Below are 19,453 nucleotides of genomic sequence, written 5' to 3'. Positions count from 1 at the left end.
CGACCCGCCGGGCGCTGAGGGAGCCCCGGCAGCGGCCCCAGCGCGCGCTGCGACCCCGCGGGCACGGCGGGGGGCGCCAGAGAGCGGGCACAACGCACGCCCGCGCGGCCATGGCGGCGCTGATTGGCGGCGGCGACGGCCCGCAGCCATGAGCGGCGGCTTCTGATTGGTCCGCAGGTGCGGAGCCGGGCGGGGCGGGGCGGCGGAGGGTACATAAGGAGGGAGCGGCGCTGGCGGCGCGCAGGCGGCGAGGGGCGCGGGACGGGCGCTGCCGGGGTCCGGGTGTGGGCGGCGGCGGGCGGCGCGTGCAGGGCTCAGCCCGTGGCGGCAGCGGCGGCGGGCGCTCCGGGTGTCCGTGGCGGCAGCAGCAGCAGCGGAGCCGGCTGTCCCCAACCATGCTGTGCTATGTGACCAGGCCGGACGCGGTGGTGATGGAGGTGGAGGTAGAGGCGAAAGCAAACGGCGAGGACTGCCTCAACCAGGTGAGGGGCTGCTCCCCGCCGCCCGCCCGCCCGCCGGGCCCCAGCGCTCGGGCGGGGCTGTGACGGGCGCAGCGGTGACCACGGGGCAGCGCCGAGCGCTGGTGCCCGGCGGCCGCGCGGCTCCGCTGCCAGCCCGCTGCCCTGTCCCCGCGGCGGGGCCCGGGCGAGGGGCGGCGGTGGCGCGGGGCTGGGCCGTGCGGGGGCGGCCGCGGCGGCGGTGGGGGCGGGGAGCGCCGCAGTCTCCCTTATGGTTTTGGTTTCTTGTTTTTAATTTTCCTTTTTTGTGTGTGTGTGGTTTTTTTTTTTCCTCCCCAACCCCTTCTCCATGTTGAATGCGGAGGGTGCTGCATGCCCCGCCACGGGGCTCTCCGGCCCCTCTGCCGTGGGAAGCGCAGGCCCGGGCCTCGCCAGTGAATCCCGCTGGAAGTGTCCCCGGGGAGGGGACAGCACTGGGGGCAGAAGCGGGGGATGTAGCACCCGCTGCATCCAACCCTCTGCATCCGGGGCCGAGCGCGCTGGAGCTGCCGTCCAGGTGCCTTCTCGCCTTTCCATCGCCAGCGCCTCGGTGTGTCTGCGGTGGCTGCCTTGGGGATGCTGGGGAGAGACAAGCAAACAGTCCGGTCTGCTGGTGGCACCTAAATAAAACTTGCGGTTGACTGTACTTCTTTACTCATTCTTGCCCAGCAAATGCGATCGGCTGTGATATTGAGTGTTAGACATTCTCCTCTTGTGGCAATCTGCTGACCCTCTGAAGTGCCTGTCCTGGGGGTGAAATTTGTCCGTGGAAGCCAGTGTATTTTTGGCTAGTAGAGAAATTCCCAGTTCACGCTTAGTTGTTTTTTTCTGGGCTGTTTTGTATGCAACCTAAAATCCAAGTAATTAAGCCTTTGTATGAAGGTGCTGACAGCAGGATCTTGTGTGTGTTTAAGTGAGCAGTCTGAAAGACCACTTCAGATGTTACTTTTCATTGTCATGTTGTAGCCTGATTGTAAAAAAAAAAATATTCTTTCAGGTTTGCAGAAGGTTGGGGATTATAGAAGTTGATTATTTTGGACTGCAGTTCACTGGCAGCAAAGGGGAGAATCTATGGCTGAATTTGAGGAATAGGATCTCCCAGCAGATGGATGGTTTAGCCCCTTATCGATTGAAATTGAGAGTCAAATTTTTTGTTGAGCCACATCTTATCTTACAGGAACAGACAAGGTAAGTAATTATGGTTGTAAGTATACTTAATTTAATACTTTGTTTTTGATTTCTGTAATTTACGAAAATGATTGCACACTGTTTTTATTTCTTTCATCATATGGTAATTTTGCTTGACTTTTCTATGTAGTTTTAAAATCTTACTCTTTTTGAAGTTTATTATTGTTTTTTTTTTTAGAAAAAATGTAATTAAATTGGCAACATTAAGCTTTGTATAGCTACCGGTAAGTAATGAGTGTGAGTAATTTTGTGAGCACTTAGTGCTGGAACTGGAAGAAACTAAGCTACCAGTAGCAAACTTTTTATATGGTGTTTGTGTGTCCGATAGTAACCTCTGTTCTGTGGTGTTACTCTAGGTCATTCTGAACCACTAGTACAGAAAGGCAGGAAACAATTCCTCCCACAGTGCAAAAAAAACTTGCTGAATTCCTTTTTGTCTGGTATTATGTTACAGTAACTTTCATATAGCTACAGGCCCTTAGAGGCTACAAAAGAAACAGCTGTCTGGCTGCTTCTGTGGCAAGTCCTCTTAACTAAATTGTTATACTGCTGTTAAATCAGAAGAAGTAGCCTTCTACAATTAGTGGGGAGCACTTGCTTTTACTCCTTGAGTTTGATTACCACATGAATTGCAATAGGATTATCTTTTAAAGAATGCTGTACACATGTGTATTTAATGCTGACCTTCCAACTACTTTTTCCTGTTAGTTTTGGATAGTACAGTTAATATGAATGGGGCCAATTGAAATCTAATGTCTGTATGATAATGCCAAAACTCATTTCCACTACTCCACCAGAACTTGTTACTCTCAGAGTCATTGACTTAGTACTTTCAGAATTAAGACCTTGAGTATAACGTGGTGCTTCTGCACAGAATGTCTAAAGAACTTGGTCAGATCCTGACAGTCTGATTTGGTGTTTATTTCATAGGAAAAAGTTTTTGAGTTTATTTTTTTGATCTGATGGGAAGGTGAGAGGCTTTTGGGGGAGCAGTGTTTCCAGCTTAACAATATGGTTGAAGTTTTCAGAATGCTGTAGTGGTAGACCATGGTTGTCCTGGATAATTGCTCCAGTTAGGCATATGTATTGAAATTGAATTCCAGTTCTGATACACTTTTATTTAGGAAATAATTTCTACTATCCATAGCATATCGTGGAGTATTTTTCCTTAAAAAAACTCTTACTTAAATATTCTTGGTAAGTGTAAAACCCAATAACAAATGGGATTGATTTAGAACAAAAGGAGCCACACAATTTCATACCTGATGAGGCAGAAGAGATTACCCTGAGCATATCGGATATGTCTCCACTCAAAACAAATCAGGGTGAAAGTCTGAGGAATCCTAAAAGTGGCATTTTTATGCTATCATTGATGAATACTTGTTCAACTTCACAAGCCTTTTACAGATGTCTGTGTCCCTGCCTTCAGCACTGTCAATGCAAGACTTGGCAGGAGGTGGAAGTTAATAGAGAGGTTGAACTGGTGAAACATGCCCCAAGGGCCTCAAAGACTGGCTTGTGTAGCTAAACTGTAACAGAGCTTATATACCTATATCAAAGCAGCAAGTATTTCTCCACTGTAAAGATGATTTAAAAGGATGCAGGTGGGGCAAGCTTTCTTTTATGTGTTAATTAAGACGGTTCTGAAACTAATATTTTTAACAAACAATTTAAAAATTAACCTGGGCTTAGGCATCAGAAGAGATATAGTAAAACCAAATACAAGTTATATGTCATGTTACAATAACTGCCTTTTAGTTGTGTAAGCCCAGTAGTCCACACATAGCAGACCTAGATTTCCAGTGACTGTGGTAAATGTCTATTCTCCTGGATTGTTGACACTGAGTTTTGGTAGATTGACTTTTTTTCTACTCAGGTCTGCTTGAGGATTTATATATGCATGTAACTGTGAGTTCATACTTTGTGTGTAAGCATCAAGGAGAAGATGGAAAACTCCATAAACCTGTTGCCAAGTCTTGATGAAGAAAGTGATGGGTATCCTTAGTTTCCTTTAGCAGTTGTGTCCATATTTGGTGTTTCTGGCAGAGCTGTTGCCTTGTGGTCCTGTGTGTAAAGAACGCTGGGGAAGTTTTCCAGTCTTTTGCTTGCAGCCTCCAATCCTGTTTTTACATATAAATTAGATGCATGTTGAGACTGCTTTTGAAATCTGAGAAGCTGCAAGTAATGCTAAATTTTGTTGATGTGCTTCATCATGATTATAAAGGCAAGCATTGTGACTGAGATACCAGCGATTTTTTTCTGTATACTTAGGAAGCTTTACCAACCCCAGTTGCAGTGCTTCATTAGAGACCCTTGCCCTGAGCTTGAGTTTAAAACTCAGTTGTATGTTTGTAGCAATTTAATGTTCAGGTTTCTACATGCTGTGAAAGCTGATCTGGCAACAGAATGTCGACCTCTGCCTCTGTTATCTTTAATCAGCCCTGAGGAAGATTGCAGCCAAGTTTAATATTCTTATACAAAGCAGCCTCTTGCTACTGAGCACAAAGACAGAGCAGGTTGTAATTGTACCTCTGACCACTGTGGCAACAAACCACATTCACTAAGTGCTTTGGGAGTCTGAGAATTGCATGGAGAAGCCCTTCCTACTGCACATTTTTTATAGGGTTAAAAGCAATTTATTCTTCTTTGGATCTCAACTTCTAGGTTTTTTATTTGACTACCTGGTACTGAATTGTACCACATGATTTCGTAGTTTAGAATTGTTTTCAATGGAATAAAAGTGCTTCAGTGAAAGAATGTCATTCAAATGTAATCTGCTGCTGTCAGTTTGGCAAACAAGTCTGAGATATGAACAGTGTGCTGCTTTAGAGGAGTTTGAAGAGCTGTAAGTTTTCTTTAGCATGGAAAATCACATTGGCTTGAAAAGAATTGCTATCTCTTTCCTTGAAGACGCGTGATGGTCCAGGATAGAGATCGTGACTCTGGCTTGTGTTGTGTTTGTTTTCACTGTTTCCTGTATTTCTTTGGTAGGTCGTGCAACAGTTGTGGGGAAGAAAAAGCAAACCTGCTTTTCACTTCTTTACTGAATGACTCGTGGGTGGTTCGTGTATCAAATGTTGTGAAGTGTTGAATTGCAGTAAGGAGCTAGGGCTTAGAGAAAGGATTATACTAAGCTAATTGGAATTTTCAGGGGACTTTCTGACAGGGGTAGGGCTGTGAGGAGGTGCCTGGCAGGGGTGCGGGCCAGGCAGTCCGGCTGTGCCGGATGTGGTGTCGGGGCAGTGACCGGGAGTAGCCCAGGCCTGGCGGTGCTGGGGCACTGCCTGGGAGCCAGCTCTGCTTTGGGCTATCACAGCCCCTACCTGGGCAGAGAGCTCTGGGCATCAGCCACAGGCTGCTGTGGAATGTGGAGCAGAGGAGTCTTGAGATTTGCACCCACCTGTTAATTGGAAGAGTGTTTGACAAGCCACCCTCTTGGCCAATGGTGCCCGGCAGCAGTCTGGGAGAATGGTGGGTTTAGGTTTTAAATTCAGCATTATTTGCCTTGTGTAGTGTGACTGAAAATCAGATATTCACACATAAGCCACGACAACTTAAAATACATCAGATTCTGGTGAGCCACATGATATCATGGACCATGCAAAAGAGCTGTCTTTTTCCAACCTTGGAAGTGGCAATTATAGTTTTAGGGGTTGTTAAAAGTTGTGTGATGTTTGCCAGTATTTGAATTATATTCACACTCTTTTGCTATGTTGTTCAGTTGTATTGATGAACTAGTTGAAATGAAGAATGGCCTTAAATCTGTTGAGGAGTCAGATACATGTGGTAGATAAAAAGTGAGGAAACCAACCTGTTATCCTATAGCACTGGGTAGCCAGTGCAGCAGTGACATGATGTTTGTTACAAGGCAATAGAAGTGTATGTGGTAGACACTTGGGTGAGTTTAATGGATCTGTTTGTCTAAATCAGAGTTGAATTGCAGCTGGTAATCTTTTTACCCACTCTGCTGAGAGCAAGGAAGAACAAAGATACTGAGGAGCATAAAAAAGGAAAAAAAGTTGCTTTTTTCCATGTGGGGTGGCCTTGACTGCTTTTAAAAAACAGAATTATATTCTATAGATTCAGAAGTCTTTAACAATATATTTTTAGGGGGAACAATTACGCCTCTTAATTTTGATTTTAGACTACAGAGCAGTAAATGTACTCCACAATAGGAAAGAGCCTTAACCTGTAAGGTTAAGATGGTAAGGAATCATACCCCAGAGAGAACAGGTAGTACCTTAGGAGGTATGCTAAGATTCTTGCCAACAGTCTGGCAAGAGAATGAGGTCTTTGGCTGTGCTTCTAGTTTAGGGGTCATTAGTCATATGCAGATAATGATGTCATATGCAGACACCATCCTTGGTAAAGGATTGGGGTTTGTCACTTCTTCCACTGACAGCTAAGTTTATAGCTTAAAATTTTTAGCTACCTATTTGCTCTTGCCTTGCCTTGATTAAAAAAAAATTTTAGTACAAACTACTAGTAATAGTGCAGAGGCTTGATTCCTAATGCACATAATTGTCTTCAATGAGTTACAAAAGAAAGTATGATCTTGTGTTACATCTACTTTTCATAGTGTTTTTTGTGGAGTTGTTATTGCCAGTTCATTTGGGTGAAGACTAACTAGGTGATTTTCCCCCCTCTTGGAATTCTATTGTAATGAAGTAGTGAAATCTGTTTTTGGTAGTGGTGTTCAGTATTGTCAGCCTGCATAAATTGCTTCAGAGGGAGGTAAAAAGCAATTAATGTGATTGATATCTGGGTCTGTGACTTTGGTTTGGTAGCTGTACTTTTTTGTGAAGTGGACCATCTGCTGCAATCTCCTTGCAACCTCCCCTTTCTACAGTTTTTGTATCAAATTATTTACATCCAACAGCAATACATTAATCACACCACATTTGGGTTTACTGAGTGTTTCGTATGCACATAAATTATATGCAAAACATGGATCCAAAAATAAGGATGGAAAATTAATATAAAATCACCAGTATACCTAAAGCTTGAAGAAAATCCGTGATCCTGTTCTAATTGTAAAACTTTCCTTTGTTCATTTGGAAAGGAAGAAATCTGTCTGGGCAGTGACTGATGGAGTGTAGCTTTGGCAAACTTAATGTATTGCACTCTAGTCAGTATCCGTATATAGTGTTTTGAGCTACTAAACTCAGAGGAATTGTTCTGTAATTGAATACACAGGTATGTCTAGGTAGCATGGGGTTCAGAGAGGAAGAAGCAGTAGTTTTGTGCTACAGACCCTGTCTTTTGTACTGGTGCTGTGACTTGTAGAGAACTTGGGCTACGAGTACAGTGGGAAGTTCTGTTTGTCCTTAAAGCTGCCACTAGCTGATCAATGTCTCAACACGTCTGGCAGGTGTTAAGATGTCTAGGAGTCACAGCAATTAATGGGCAAAGTTCAGAGTTGTGAAGATTTAAAGACTGAATGAAGCTTTGGCGAGGGTAGTAAAAAGCTGCAGAATGTGCTAAAAGAATGTTGGGGCTGGGGCAGGGGGTAGGGACAGACATACCTTTTGTCTGACTTCAGTTACTTCTCAAATTTATAACATGTAATATTAGTGTATCAAATACAACTGAAGTGCGAATGATGCATAAACAAAACCATGTGGTTTCTTACATGGTGGACAGACTTCAGATTTTCTATCAGTGTTATTGGAAATTCAACCTTCAGGGAACATACGAACAGTTCAGTTTTTAATTTTAAGAGTTCATTGTTCTAAAACTTGCTAGGTAAAAATTTCATGAAGTCTAAAATCCTAGTGCTGAAATAATTCCTTGGAAGAAATGTATCCTTTTACTGTACAACCCGACTCCTTCGAGGTTAGAGAAGTCTTAATTTTTTTTTTTTATATAAATGTTCCAAGAAAAAGAGGGATGGTGGATGGTGCATGAAGCAATTAGGTCACAATCTAATTTACAGGAACTTACATAAATCCTTTCTTGTAACTAATAGTATCTGTGCTATGAGCAGGTTTTCTACAAGACAATCTATTGGGTCCTTTAGAATTTGCAGAATTAGATAAGGAGCTGCATCAAGGATCCTAATGCTTTAGTTCTGCTTGACTTTATTCATCAATAAAATCATTCTTATGCCTTTTTCTTTAAGGATCAAAAGACTTTGTTTAGTTTTGTGTAAAAAAAAGTCCATTTGTTATGATTGTGGCTAGTGTCATATTTTGGACTTCTTGAAGAGGAATGACTTTACAATGGATATTAATACAACTTTAATAAGCTGCACTCTGCAGTTGGATGGGCTAAACAAAACCACTTTTTCAGATGTGTTCATAACCCTCACTGTCTTTCGATTTCTAGGTGCCTTTTCTTCATCACACACACTTAAAGTCAATACAAACAAAAAGCCCAAAAACAAACAAACAAAAAAAAACCCCCAACACACACGCACAAAAAGACAGCAGAGATTTTGCTACCCAAACTCAGGTGCATATGGACTGAATTTGCATAACTAGTTAGTTTGCAGTAACTGTCCTTTATATGTGCTGTTTGTTCTATTTAGGAAAAAAAAATGTAAAGTAGCTGAGTATTGGTGAGATGTTTTTCCTTTTGTGATATGAGCCAGTTATGGGAAGTTACTGCACATTAGTTGGTGTGATGCTGCTTCTCATTGTGCCTTAAACTCATTTGTCTTTCTATGCCATTACTGGCTTTGTAGTAATGGAATGTGACAAGCCATGCATCTGCTGTACCTTTCTGTAATTCATCTATATTTGCAGGAGCAATATTTTGGTTTTCAGGTCCCCTTGAGATGTCAATAATGTCTTCCTAGCAAGCAGAGTACTCTTGACTTTACCCTGTGTAGTCAGTGCTGTTATATGAAAAAAACCCCTGAAGATAAAAGAATTTAGGTGTGGTAATTGTAAATCCAATGAGAAAAATAAAAAGTCTAATCTTTCTTTGAAATGCTGCATTTGTAATTAGTACTTAAGAAATCCTGTTCTGGTATTGTCAGAGGATCAAGAGTTCATGAGAAGCTGTTTATTTTATGAAATGTTGATTTGAGTTAGGGAGTTAGTGTTTGCCTTTATTTTGGCCCTAGTGTTTTTGTAATTTATACTGAATTCTTTAGGTTTATGGGCTAAGCACCAAAAAGAGTCTGTACAACTAAGCCATTTTAAAAGGCTGCAGATATTCCTTTCTGGGGCCCAGGCCCAAAGAGCTGTGACTGTGCAAGGCAGAAAAAACACATGGGAACAGAGGTTTGACTTTCTCAAAAAACAGAGCCTAAAGAAGGAATAATCTGCTGACAGTGGAGACAACTCTGTCTGAAGTTCTGGTCCTCTTGCCACCAGAACTTGTGTCCTTCACAGTGTGAGAACATTGGCTTCCACCAAACCCCTTCTAGTATTGCTGAAGGGTGTGGGTTGATGTTTAGACTTGAGAGATGCAATTAAGCACTTGCATCACAATTAGCATGATACTCTAGCATGACAGTTTGCAAAGGGGAGTATTGGAGCTGAGACTTCTTGCAGGAAGTGGACTGTAGGAAAGTTTACAGGATAATTTAATACCAATTCTTTTTTCCTGATGCAAAAAGTTGTGGATATGAGGCATATTTTGGTCTGGTATCTTATTAGTTGCAACATTTACCAATAGCGCTAAGAAAGAAGACAACGTTTGCAAGTTCTGTAATTGCTCATAATGCTGAAAAAAAGTTCTATTTGCCTTGTTGTACAAAGGAATTACAGAAAGCTACAACAGAATATATGTAAGATATTACTCAGAATTCCTATTGTAAGGAAAGCTCATTACTTATTAGCACCTTCAACTTCAGTGATGAGAGATTAAATACAGTGCTGCAGCAAAGCTTTTCTTAAAAGTAGAGTAGACTTGATTTTAGAAAAATAAATGTCCTGTTCCTGTGGAAGACAAGACACATCCCTGTTGGGTGCTAGGCTTCATCTATTGAAAGATACTTTTTTTCAGTGAAACATTATTCTCCATCTGGCTTCCATAAATATGCTGAGTCTTAAATGGTAAGAAATTTATATTGTGTTCCCTGAGGGAAAATAAGGATGATCTATAGAAGTTAGGGCAACCCATAGGGGATAATAACATGCTGCTATTAATGCTGGTGAAAATGTTGATTTGTCTGTCAAGTAACCTATTAGATAATTAAGAACAGCCTCTTTAGGTTTGAGCAGGCTGTCAAACCTGCCTTGGTCTGAAGTGCAAAATTTGGTCTGACAAGTGCTTACTCAGTAGCTGTTATTCTATTTTATTCCCCAGTGCCTTTTCAGATACTTCAAGTTATTCTGTTAATCATGTCACTGGTAAAGACACCATGGCTGTACAGGTGTGGCAGGGCATTTCCACTGCATAAAGTATGGCTTCCCCTTTTGAATAACAGGAGTGTTTATGTCTTGAGATGCTCTTCCCAAACTTTCGTTGATATTTTATTCACTGAATTTAAATTACTAAGTGGCCTTAGGAAGTAAAGCAGTTCTTATTCTTGAGATACTTGTGATGATGGTGAAGTGCTCTTTTCTTTTAGTAGTGATTTTAGATGCTATCTTCCGTTGTAGCTTCATGTTTAAGAGTAAGTAAAGAATGAGACTGAGGCCCTTTTCTTTCCCTTGTGCCAGACTTTATCTGCTTGGTACATTCATTGCAAATTCTTGATTACCAAACATAGCAGAGATGTTATTTGTTCCATGTCTTGATTACAGATGTCATGTGTAAGCAAATGTTTCTGATTGTGTTGCAGGCATATGTTTTTCTTGCATATAAAAGAAGATCTTCTTGCTGGGAATCTTCAGTGTTCTTCAGAGCATGCAATTGAACTTAGTGCACTGTTGGCACAGATGAAGTTTGGAGATTATAACCAGAACACTGCCAAGTACAGTTATGAAGAGTTGTGTGCAAAAGAGCTCACCACTACCATTTTGGAGAGGTAAAAACCAAAACGATGTAGTTTCCTTTTTGGAGACCAACAGCAGAAGATTTTGTTATGCTGATGCTACAGGGTAAACCAGTAATTGAACAATAATAGCTTTGGAGATCAAAATCTCCAAGCTGAATATTTGATGTTCTGATACCAGTTAAATTCTTAAGCTCAGTTATGAGGTGTTTTTTATGTTTCTGTGGATTTTTTTTTTTTGTTGTTGTTTTTTCTTGTGAAAATTCTGGTATGTGGGAAGATACAGACATATTTAAGTAACTGGAACAGGGTATTTAAATTGTAAACATGTCTTAGACCTATACTTGTGAATGAAGGAATTTGTGGCTTAGTACTCTTACTCTGAAGAGTAAACAGAATTCTGAAACATCTTCACAACTCAATTCCTGAACATCAGGAAACATTCAGTGTGTCATACTTTCCTGTAGCATTTTCTTTAACTATGAACTTAGTGGTAGCTCAGGGAAATATTTAGGACTGGTGGTGTTAGTTGGAAAGCCTTAATTACATGTAGCTTTTTCATTTCTAAGCAAATCCATAGTATTTTCTCCTTGACGTTCTCAGGATATTTTGGTAATTCTCAACTGTTTCCAGTTCACAATTGCTGGAAATCTATAGACAGATAAAGCAGGTCAGGAGCATTTACTAATCTGTTTAACTGGGTCATCTAAAAACCCATGTTAAAACAAGTGACGTGTTAAAACTGCTGCTGACAGTAATGGCAGATATTTGAGTTATTTCACCTATCCTAAATCTTTTTATCAACAGTATTATTACAAAACACAAGGAACTAGAAGGTCTAAGTCAAGCATCTGCTGAATACCAGATTCTACAGATTGTTACAACACTGGAGAACTATGGGGTAGAGTGGCACTCAGTGAGAGATAGTGAAGGGCAAAAACTCCTTATTGGTGTTGGACCTGAAGGCATATCCATCTGTAAAGATGACTTCAGTCCAATCAACAGGTATGTGTTTCCTGGAACCACTTGCATGATCAATTTTTCAGAAATATGGAGCCTGCCTCTAGTTTTCACATAAATACATAAAACTACTCTGAGAATTACTAAATATGACTATTGGGATGTAGGGTCTGAGGACACTACCTGCTTGTAATCAAGATAAACAAGTGACCTTAATAGTTTTGATTTTTATATATATTTTTGGGGCAGCATCTTCAATCAGCATTGCTGACTACCATCAGAAATCACTGGAACTTCTGATAAAAATGCACTGTAATAGTTTGTAGGAAATTCCCTAATCCTTAACAACTAAATAACCTTTATTTTTTTAACATTAATTTTTAGGATTGCTTATCCTGTTGTTCAAATGGCAACTCAGTCTGGGAAGAATGTATATCTGACTGTTACCAAGGAGTCTGGTAATAGTGTGGTTCTCTTGTTCAAGATGATAAGTACAAGGGCAGCAAGTGGACTCTACAGAGCAATTACAGAGACACATGCATTTTACAGGTCAGTGTTGCCCCTAGACTCATGTGCTGCTGCTCTTCTCCAGTGTTTGAACTAAGTGCTTAAGTCTGACTGCGCTTTGGAAATGCTCTGCAAAATTTCATTGTCTTTGCAGCCTCTCTTTTCCTCTTAAGTCCAGAAGCTGAACAGGTTCTTGCTACTTTCCATTTTGTGGGGTGGGAGTAACATGAAAAGTAAGCAAAATTTTCCTGCTATGAATAACAGCATTTTAGAGTATAAACTTTGTATGTTCCTTGATACTTAATAAGCAATACATACATTTATTTTTGTTCCTATGTAAGAGAGAGAATGAGAGCAGTTGGGAAGATCCTGTCATTCAGAATGTGTAGACCTTTTATTTGGCTCCTTCAGCTGTTACTTTATCTGTATGCCACCTTCCCATCCTGTATATTTAAACCTTCTTACAGTTTCTCTGTCCTTGCTCACATGCTTGGGACTTTGCTTCATGCCAGCAGCTATCCATTGTTTCTTCCCTGTTGTTCTTTGAGGTAGGAGCGCTATACTCATTTCTTGGTGGGCAACTTTTCAACCCCCTTTCATTCTTACTGTGGTGTCCAACACCGATCAGTAAGACTAGCTGTCAAACACACTTAGCAGTGTTATCTTAAAAATAACTACCACATACCAGTTAAAATTACTTCTTGATCTTTGTCTCTGCTTGTAGTTTCTGCTGTCCTTCACAGTTTCTGATTTTAATTTAAGCAGAATTTTAGTTTGGCAATAGCATTTGGCCATAAGCTTAGATCTTGCACCTTAGGCCCTGTGAGTCTGTAGTCCTTCAGTTTTGTGTTTGTTTTCCTTCCTGTGTTGCCTAGAGAAGTGATATACCTTAATAGGCTTCTGAAGATTCAACTGGACCACTGAAATATGTGACAACCATGGTTAGGATAGCTGAAATGCACAGCTGGACTCAAATACAACTGCCTTAATTCTCTACACTCCATTCACTGTGGTTCCCTCCAGAATGACATAATGCTAGTGTATAAAGTACTGGGTGGAAATTGGGTTAAAAACATTGCTTGACTGTGTGATAAAAATTGACAGCCAAAGAATCTTAATTGGAGTTCTTAACGGCAGTGTTTGGAAATGCCATGCAAAAAGGTGTTGCGAGGCTGAACTGTGGATTAAGCAACTGTTTGCTGTCTGTTAGCATAATTTGTTAAGTCCCTTCCATAGGCTGACTTCATTTTACCAGACACTTCACATTTTGAAGATGTAAAGTAATTGTCACTTTCCATTTTACAAGTTTCAAAGGAGAGTTTTCATGCAAAGATCAACAAGAGCTTAAGTATTACCTCAGACTGTTTAATTTGCTTTAGTTTCAGTGCTGTTACTTCAATTTGGGGAACAAATTATTGTAGGATCATTCTACTGGTTTTAACTAACCAAGTTTGCATTTGTCCTGTTGCTTTATAGATGTGACACTGTCACCAGTGCTGTCATGATGCAGTATAGTCGAGACTTAAAGGGTCACCTAGCATCTCTATTTCTGAACGAAAACATTAATCTTGGTAAAAAATACGTCTTTGATATTAAAAGAACATCAAAAGAAGTTTATGATCATGCGAGGCGAGCTCTATACAATGCTGGCATTGTGGATCTTGTTTCAAGAAGTGATCAAACCCCACCAAGTTCCCCCCTTAAGTCTTCAGAAAGCAGCATGAACTGTGACAACTGCGAGGGTCTCAGCTGCCAACAAACAAAAGCCCTGCAAGAGAAGTTGCGGAAGCTGAAGGAGTCCATGCTTTGTATGGTGTGTTGTGAAGAAGAGATAAATTCAACCTTTTGTCCCTGTGGCCATACAGTTTGCTGCAAGTCCTGTGCTTCCCAGTTACAGGTAAATGCAGTGCCATTAAGTTATGAGTTACCAATTTGTGTGGAAGGTTTGTTTTTTTTGTATTTGATGGTCATGGATTAATATGTTTGTGTTGACGTTCTAGTAAAACCGCTAAAATTTTGTTTGTGGCAAACTGATTTCAGAGAGCATTGTCTGAACAATGTGCTAATGTAATTTGTGGTGAGGCTAAGAATGAGCTGCATGTTTCTCACTATACCCTGTCTTAAATATGGGATGACGGAAAAAATGCTTTATTGTGTATGTGAAGTCTGCAGGAAGTGCAGAGACTCTCAAAATACAAAGTAAACTAATGTCTCAATGTTTTTCCTTTCCAGTCGTGTCCTGTTTGCAGATCCCGTGTAGAGCATGTCCAGCATGTGTACTTGCCAACCCACACCAGTCTCCTCAATCTGACTGTGATATGATCTACGCACACACTTTAAACGCATCATGTACTCTTCAAACTGCACTAATAAGAAATGCAACCATTGATTGTGAAGAAGGCAATCACTCTGGCACCTATCCACGATCAAAAGCAAAAAATACTGCATTTTTTAACATATTCTTTGTTCAGCATGTCCAAAATGGTTTGGGACATCTTCTGAGAGTAGAAGTGTAATTGATTCGTAAAAGAATGATCATAAGTTTGTAGCAGGGCAGTGTAGCCACAAAGCTCAGTGACCCTGGAGAAATGTGGTGTACACATGCAGATGTACCTGGTGAAAGCAATGCAGCCTTTTCTTTTACATGCTCTAAATCCTTTTTAGTACAGTTGCACTGTTTATTTTAATGGTAAGACTTGCTTTTACACATATCAGTTTAGTAAGGCTTATAGCTTCTGCTTTTAGTAAACTGCTTTAAAGAGGAGAGATCTTTTTTAAGAATTAGTTCTTAAACTGGAGTTACAAGGCTTCTCTAAGCAGCTGTGCTTAACTTGGAATTCTATGAAATAGAAAGCAATTCTGAGAGAATAGCTTTGGAAAGGGAAGAGAAGATGGTTAATCTTCAAGTGTTGAGGGTGGGTCAGCAAAGTCTTGTGGTTGACAGTGTCCTGTGGAAGCATTGCTATGGGACTTCATTCACAGCTCTCAGTGGGCAGAAACTCCCGAGTTTCCCACAGGCCACTTTTGGCTGGTGGACTTGGGAGCTGCAGGCAATTGCCCTTCAAGTTGGCTTTATTTTTGGACACTGATTTTAAAATATTAAACATGCACCATTAATCTTTAAGGGTTGTGTATAATTTTAAATGCTTTCTTCAGTTAGCGTCTTTAGCAGGAAATGACCTACCCAATAAAATGTTCTTGATTTCCACCCCCCTATGTGGGCATTTTGGGCTCTAGTTTCCTAGTGTCTTCTCCAGGGTACAGTGGGAACTGGAGACCATGTTTGGGTGCAATACTGGCTTAATCAAAGCTAGAAAAGTACACTGTCACTTTACTGAAATTTTCTGACTATACTTTTCATATTGCCTTAATGTAGCAGTAATGTGTGTTTATGCATCTGTTTCTTTGCACAGACATTTTGTCAAAATATTAAAACTCTACTTTTTTATGACACATTAGCATATAAACCTTACTCTAAGAGGGTATTTATTTTTTCACTTTGTAAAGAAAATTTTGTTTCCTCATGAAGCAAGAGCTTTGTCCTATATTGTAGGCAGCTTCTGTCTTTTTTATATTCAGATTAATAAAGGACTTGAAAAATCTTTGTTACTGCTAAGACTGATTTTTGTTCTGCAATTCATCTGAGGTATTACTGAACTGAAAACACAATGCAGTATTTTTGTGTTTACAGTCTTGAATGTTTTGTCAGGTTTGAGGTAATGAGGTCTTCTCAAGTGCATGCAAAGGAGGGAAGAAAACTGACATTTGTTACAGACAGTGAACATTAAAACAGCTGACATATTCAAACTGTAACATAGCCTTCTGAATTGACTTTGTAAAGAATATTTCCTACAGTAAATTGCCCCAAATCTGGAGCAATATAGCTGGAGCTGTATTCCAGGGGAATGAGAAGAATCAAAGAATGCAGCTTGAAGAGTAGAGAGTTGTTTTCAGTAGTCTTGTTTAGCAACTTCTTAATTACAGATGTGTTGTTGTCTTTTTGAATTGGAGCTATTCATACTTGGTAACTTAAGAATTCTCCTTTGACATTGTTGAAGAGATGGTGCTTCAGCACTTCTTCCAGATCTGTGCTCTGCCATGACAGGGAGTGTGTTCAGAGAAAACTACCCACCTACTGTACCAGCATACAGAAGCTTGAGCAAACCTTTGCTTCCAAGATTACAACCAAATTGCGTTAGTAACCTCTAATCCATTATTTTACAGCAGCTGGCTGAAATGGATTATAAATTAATATAAATGGATATTAATACAGGAATCTGATTTAAAGCATGCAACATGATCAAGCTGTTAAAATAGGCAAGCATGAGCTCTGGGTCCTTGTAATTAAATTGACTGTGTAATTAAACCTTGCTAATAAAAATAATTCCAGTAGTTAGAGCTCTGATCAAGGTAGGGTTTGAGACCGGTTATACGGCAGTGGTGGAATTTGGCCAAATCCTGTGACTTGTGTAAACATACCCTCTTAAGTGTTGGAAAGCTGTGCAGGGCACCAACCCAAGCTGCGAGGTCTAGTGCAGGCTGTGCCTGAAGCTGCTGGGAGCCTGGTTCTGTATTGGCAAAGCAGAGTCTGCAGCAACAAGTGCAGGCTGATGGAGTTTGGTGGGAGGGGTCTCTGATCAGTGGGGAGTGTGTTTTTTTTAATGAAATGATGTTACCTGTCCTTAGAATTGAGCAGCAGCTCACCTCTTCACAGTGTTGTAAATCACCACAAAAGCCTCACTTGGTTTATATGTAAGAAAAAATTAGATGTAAAACAATGCAATAGCTTTGATTTGTTCACAGGCTTCATTACTTGAAATGTAGTTGATCATGTTCTGCTAGGAAAGTTTTGCTTAACCATCCAACACTGCTGTGACTTGTGTTGCTCAGTGTTTGTGGGTCGAGTACACTTTATTACAAGGAGTAACTGTGTCTTGTCCACATGAGCTGCCGAGTGCTGTGAAGAGTGTAAAAGAAGTGATAGGAAATCTTGAACTCCACATGCCATTTAGTCATACTGCAGAAAAAAATCAGATCTTGTTTACTGAAGTGCTGTTCTTTTCTCCTGAGGTGCTTTGAATGTTGCAATTGACGACAGAGGGGTTGAAAAAAATCCCAAACCAGCAAACAAAAGCACAGTTTGTGGGAGTATCTGGAGTGTGTGTCCTTTACACTTCTTCCTCTGCAGCACTGATCACAAAGCTTCATTTGGTACCTCACACATAAGTCAGCTCCTGTACCAATATCTGCTACACAAAGCTGGTACAAATAGGCAAGAAAATTATAGAACATTCAGTTTTTATTTGTCCTCAGAATTGCAGTGCAGCTGCTGTCATCCCACTGGGTGTCACTTTAAAGGGCCATAGTCTCAAATTTCCACCACAGCTACCTAAATGGAAAAAACCTTCGGAGATAACACAACTTGCTGAGCCAGAGCCTTGCTAGTGAGGTGCACCTCCTGAGGGCAGAGCAGCATTTAAGAGCAGCCCTGTGGGGGAGAGGGTTACATGTAGGAAATCTGGAGAAGATAAAGTACTAAAGTACAGTTACACTTGAGTATTATTAATAAATAAGACAGGGCTGTGAAGTTCCAGACTTCCACCGGTATCTCCCTGGCTTTCATCCTCCCCCTGCTGCACCAAGGTCTCTGTTTACAGAGAGCTCAGTCGGAGAGGAGCTCCAAAGGCAGCACGTTGAGATGTTCCAAGCTACAGCTGGTATAAAGGCACAGTTCCATCCTCCAGCTCATAGTTGCTCATTTCAAGGTACATACAAAATGTTCAAATAGCAAAGAACTGTAAAATGAAGGCTTCTGTATTTTTGAATTATTTTGATTACTTCCCCAAGTGCCATAAAAGCATGTACACAGCAGCATTCATATATGTTGAGATTTATTTCCTTGCTAAATCAGCAGTGTTGCTTTCCTAGGAGAATGCCCTTGGGGGAAAATCCTCATCTGTCAGCCTACGCTGTTTCATTTCACAGCAGCACGCTGGCATGTTGATCAAAGACGGGGAAAATAACAGCTCAGATTTCCTGTGTATGCTTTTGAACAACAAACTCCATGGAGTGTTAAAATTATGAATTGACAAATTTTAGCTTCAGCAATGCCTGGTCAAACATCCTTCTGGAATCATCACCACCACCATTTTCAGTGAAAGAATGCTGTAGTGCCAGGCAAATGCTTCAATCACTTTGTGCCCTCAGATTCAGCCAGCTGGAGCCTGTTAAAACAGAAATTAGCAACTGACAAATGGGTTTAAAAAGTAAAATTGTGGAGGGGAGTGTACCCCAGGTTGTGTACCCACAACCTGGGGTACACTGCTAGAAGAAAGGTGGACTTTCCAAGGCAGGGCCTGAGCACAGTTTGGCTGGAAGAAGCCTGAGTGGGGGCTCCTGCTATGGGGTCCAGGGCCGTGGCTTCACCTGGGACAGGTGGCCTGACAGGAGCACCACTGACCCTTAGCAAGAGTGACTGGGTGGGATGCAGACTAGGAGAGGCAGGAGAGGGCCAGGCAGGAGATGAGGCATGCTTGGGCAAGCAAGCCACTGCCAGGCCATTAATTCCCCAGGAAAACTCCCACTGGAGCACTCTCCCCATCTGCAAGGAACCCTGAGGACCACATGACTGCAAGGCAAACCATCAGCTGGAAACCCATGGTTCAACATGATCTTCCACAGTACTGGGTGGTAAAAGCTACCATGGTTTCTGGGTCTTCTGGTCCTGCAATGGGTGGTGTGAGCTAGGAAGAGGCACCAGGAGGAATGTTGAGGAGGGACTCTCAGAGCCCCGACTAAGGACTTGGTGCAGTAGCAGGAAAATCAAGTTGTGACAACTCTGAAAATTCTTTCCATGTGAGAGTGGGACACAAGGGATCCAAAAGATTTGCTGGTGCTCCTGGATGCTCAGGGATGGTGAACAGGGTTCAACATGACCTCTGGTTCATGCCAGGGTAGGGGACTTTGGGGTCTGGCCAGCAGCGAACTTTCAAAGCACTTACGTGTATGCCAAGTTCCTGAAAGAAAAAGGTCAAGCAAACAGACCATATGAGCTTTCCCAGAACTTGACAACAGGTCACTTGCCAATTCTCATCAACTAAAAGGCAGAATTCATTTCTTTGCTTGGAGGCTGGCCTGGGTGGGGAATCAGTGGGGAAAGCTGATGCCTTTCTTTGCCTTCACTTTGACTGTCTCCTGAGTGACCTGTTTTAGCATGTTTGCTCTTTGCGAACCCTTCCTTATTCTTGAAGACTCTTCTGTTCTCTCACGAGTGATTCCTGGAATCCAGGCTGTGAAGCCAGCCCTTCTTCATCTAGTAGCTGTTCACATAAACTCTACTGCAAGAAACAATCCGACTTGCTTTGGCCAATCCTGTCCAGTGAGGATGACACACACACCACCCCAAACTCTT

General features: G+C 41.4%; 1 protein-coding gene across 1 annotated transcript; it reads left to right on the top strand.

Moving 5' to 3' along the window:
* The first annotated feature begins 245 nt into the window (after positions 1-245).
* MYLIP (myosin regulatory light chain interacting protein) lies at positions 246-15,644 on the top strand. The gene is made up of 7 exons (XM_086841954.1): positions 246-482; positions 1,495-1,685; positions 10,423-10,608; positions 11,383-11,580; positions 11,920-12,084; positions 13,519-13,939; positions 14,275-15,644. Exons 1-7 carry the CDS (start codon positions 396-398, stop codon positions 14,362-14,364), a joined length of 1,338 nt encoding a protein of 445 aa, XP_086698080.1. The 5' UTR covers positions 246-395; the 3' UTR covers positions 14,365-15,644.
* Positions 15,645-19,453: the final 3,809 nt, after the last annotated feature.

This window comes from Cyanistes caeruleus, chromosome 1 (assembly GCF_971803275.1).
Source record: "Cyanistes caeruleus chromosome 1, bCyaCae1.hap1.1, whole genome shotgun sequence".
In the NCBI taxonomy this organism is placed as follows: domain Eukaryota; kingdom Metazoa; phylum Chordata; class Aves; order Passeriformes; family Paridae; genus Cyanistes; species Cyanistes caeruleus.
The sequence above is the reverse complement of the archived record's forward strand: the minus strand, read 5'-3'. Positions and strand labels throughout refer to the sequence as shown.

Excerpts from the sequence above, each read along its gene's own strand:
- MYLIP (XM_086841954.1), top strand. The coding sequence starts at position 396 with ATGCTGTGCTATGTGACCAGGCCGGACGCGGTGGTGATGGAGGTGGAG. Across the intron at positions 483-1,494 it reads GCGAGGACTGCCTCAACCAG|GTTTGCAGAAGGTTGGGGAT; the intron begins GTGAGGGGCTGC and ends ATATTCTTTCAG. Across the intron at positions 11,581-11,919 it reads GACTTCAGTCCAATCAACAG|GATTGCTTATCCTGTTGTTC; the intron begins GTATGTGTTTCC and ends ATTAATTTTTAG.